We start from the raw sequence: 2,441 nt of genomic DNA on the forward strand, positions 1-2,441 counted from the left end.
ATANCGGTGATTATATCGACTACGATGGTCATTTAAAGAAATAATTTCCCTTCGTCCATTGGTTCATAAGCTATTTGTTTAATTTACGTTTAATTTGTTTAATCATTCATGTTTCTGTTCATTGATANTTGGTCATCTGTATTCTTTTACATTTTTGTTTGCATTTTGTTCATTCAAATTTTGTTTCCACTTCTGCTGATGGATGTTCGAACATTTTATTATTTCATTCCCCTATTTGTTGATGGCTCTAAAAGTGCAAACTTCAGGTTTTCCATTTTCTATTAATACTATACTGTGTAAATGTTTATTAGAATTGAAATGGATGTTTACTTAACTTAAAAAATAATGACCATAGCGATGACAATGTTGAATATTGCAACTACATGATGGTGGCTATGATGATCATAATTTGTTGAAGTGGAGAGCTTATTCATTTCAGTTCATTTTTTCTCCTATAAATCCAATCAAATGCGACACGAACTATTCACACCTCGACATCTTATTGAAAATTGTGCCCCGCAGACAGATTTATTAAATTTTTATAGCGGGAAGGTACATGGAACATTCCACAAATAAATCACAACAAGTTGAATCAAGTGATCAAGAAAATTAAATTAAATTAATTAAATCAAGTAAAATACATTTTAAAAAACGGACAGCTGGAACATATTAAATTGGGAAGCATATGTAAATGCGATTGGTTGAAATGAAGAAAAACTACATTAATATCTAAATTTTCAGTTTTTTCTCTATTATTATTCATATTATTCCTATTATTATTATTATTGTAATTATCATGTATATGTAACAAGAAAAATATCTCTAAGTTGATAAAAAATGCGCTACTTGATATCATTGACACTGACATCAGGACGCATATGTTTCCCAGCCAGCTACACACCAACGATAAAACAATTTGTGTCCGCCGTAAATTCCTCGATAGTAATTCACTCGCATAAGAGAAACATTTCATTCAACTGAATCGGCAGTATTCCAATCATGTCTGCCAGTGATTGAGTGGTGCATAATAGATGTCGTTAGAATGCTGCTGCCGAGAAGATGCTGATCTATTTATAACAACAATCATCTCATGTCACTTTTTCTTCTTATTTCCACAGCTCTTTCTTTTATTTTCTTTTAAATTGTCTCCTTAGTATTCCTCCGAAATAGCAGCGACGAACGAACGGTTCGTGCAACTAGATGCGCGTAAATAAGACATGGCACGCACCACTGCATTCGAACGCGGGCACTGCAACAGCAGACTCGAGCACCGTAACCATTACACCATCGCGTCGCGTGATTATTATTACTGTTGTTTGGAGAGCCATTATATTATTGTAATAGCAAAAAATAAATTTCCAGACGCACTTGCCAATCCAAGCCCCATAAGAAACATTTGTAGTTATTTAAAATAAAGATACTGAATGATGACCAGTATAAACATTTGCCATCAAGAAAGCCAAAATATCGAAATTTTGTCTCAACAAAAAATGTGAAGGTACGTGCATTTTACAATGAATAACAAAAATAGTAGGTTAAACGTTACACAGAATATATCTGCAAAAATCTTTGGTGAACAGTATGACACCAAATCAGCGGGAAACTGCATGCAAGAAGCTTCGAATTAGCGCACGGCTGTTAGCAAATTCAACCACCACACCCGAGGCTACAGGACTGACCATTTCAGAGTTTTTAACTCGGTCGATTACTTGGCGTAGATTGGCTGAATTTCTAATTTCAGAGCACGTGAATTTGTTACAAATCATCATGGAAATTATCAATTGCGATGACGAAAATGATGTTGGTGGAGAAAAAATTGACGACGACGATGATGATGATGATGATGGAAATAGTAATAATGATGAGGACGACGATGATGGGGGAGATAGTGATGATGATGAGGACGACGATGATGGGGGAGATAGTGATGATGATGAGGACAACGATGATGATGAAAGCAGGCTGATGAAAGATTGTGCCAAGACTTTGATGAATGCCGCCATTGCAATAAAATGGAGACTGGAGAGAAAGTAATGATGATGAGAACAATGGAGGAAGGAGATGATGATGATGTTGTTGATGGTGATGATGATTAATAAGAAGATGATGAAAATGATGATGATAAAAAAGAAAAAGATTGGAAGATGAGAAAGATGAGGAAGAAGAAGAAGATGATGATGAGGATGATGAAGATGATGAAGAAGAAAAAGAAGAGAAAGAAGAAGATGAAGACGACGAATAAGATAAATATGATAGAAATGATGATGACGACGATGATGATGTTGATGTTTTTGTTGTTGTTGATGATGATGGCGATGATGATGAGTCCTAACGCTGAATGATGATAACGAAAAAAGTGGTGATGAAGGTGACAGATGATGACAAATCATGGGCTGTACATCATGGGGTGTAGCGATAATGATGATGAATGAATGGTGGAT

General features: G+C 35.1%; 1 protein-coding gene across 1 annotated transcript; it reads left to right on the forward strand.

The window, feature by feature from the left end:
• Nucleotides 1-1,581: 1,581 nt before the first annotated feature.
• Nucleotides 1,582-2,242, forward strand: HELRODRAFT_171275 (hypothetical protein; the record flags this gene model as incomplete). Its single annotated transcript, XM_009018006.1, has 2 exons — nucleotides 1,582-2,030; nucleotides 2,131-2,242. The coding sequence occupies 2 exons, from the start codon at nucleotides 1,582-1,584 to the stop codon at nucleotides 2,240-2,242; spliced, it is 561 nt and encodes a 186-aa protein (XP_009016254.1).
• Between the last annotated feature and the right edge of the window lie 199 nt (nucleotides 2,243-2,441).

The sequence above is a fragment of the Helobdella robusta genome, assembly GCF_000326865.2.
Source record: "Helobdella robusta unplaced genomic scaffold HELROscaffold_20, whole genome shotgun sequence".
NCBI classification, from domain to species: Eukaryota; Metazoa; Annelida; class Clitellata; order Rhynchobdellida; family Glossiphoniidae; genus Helobdella; species Helobdella robusta.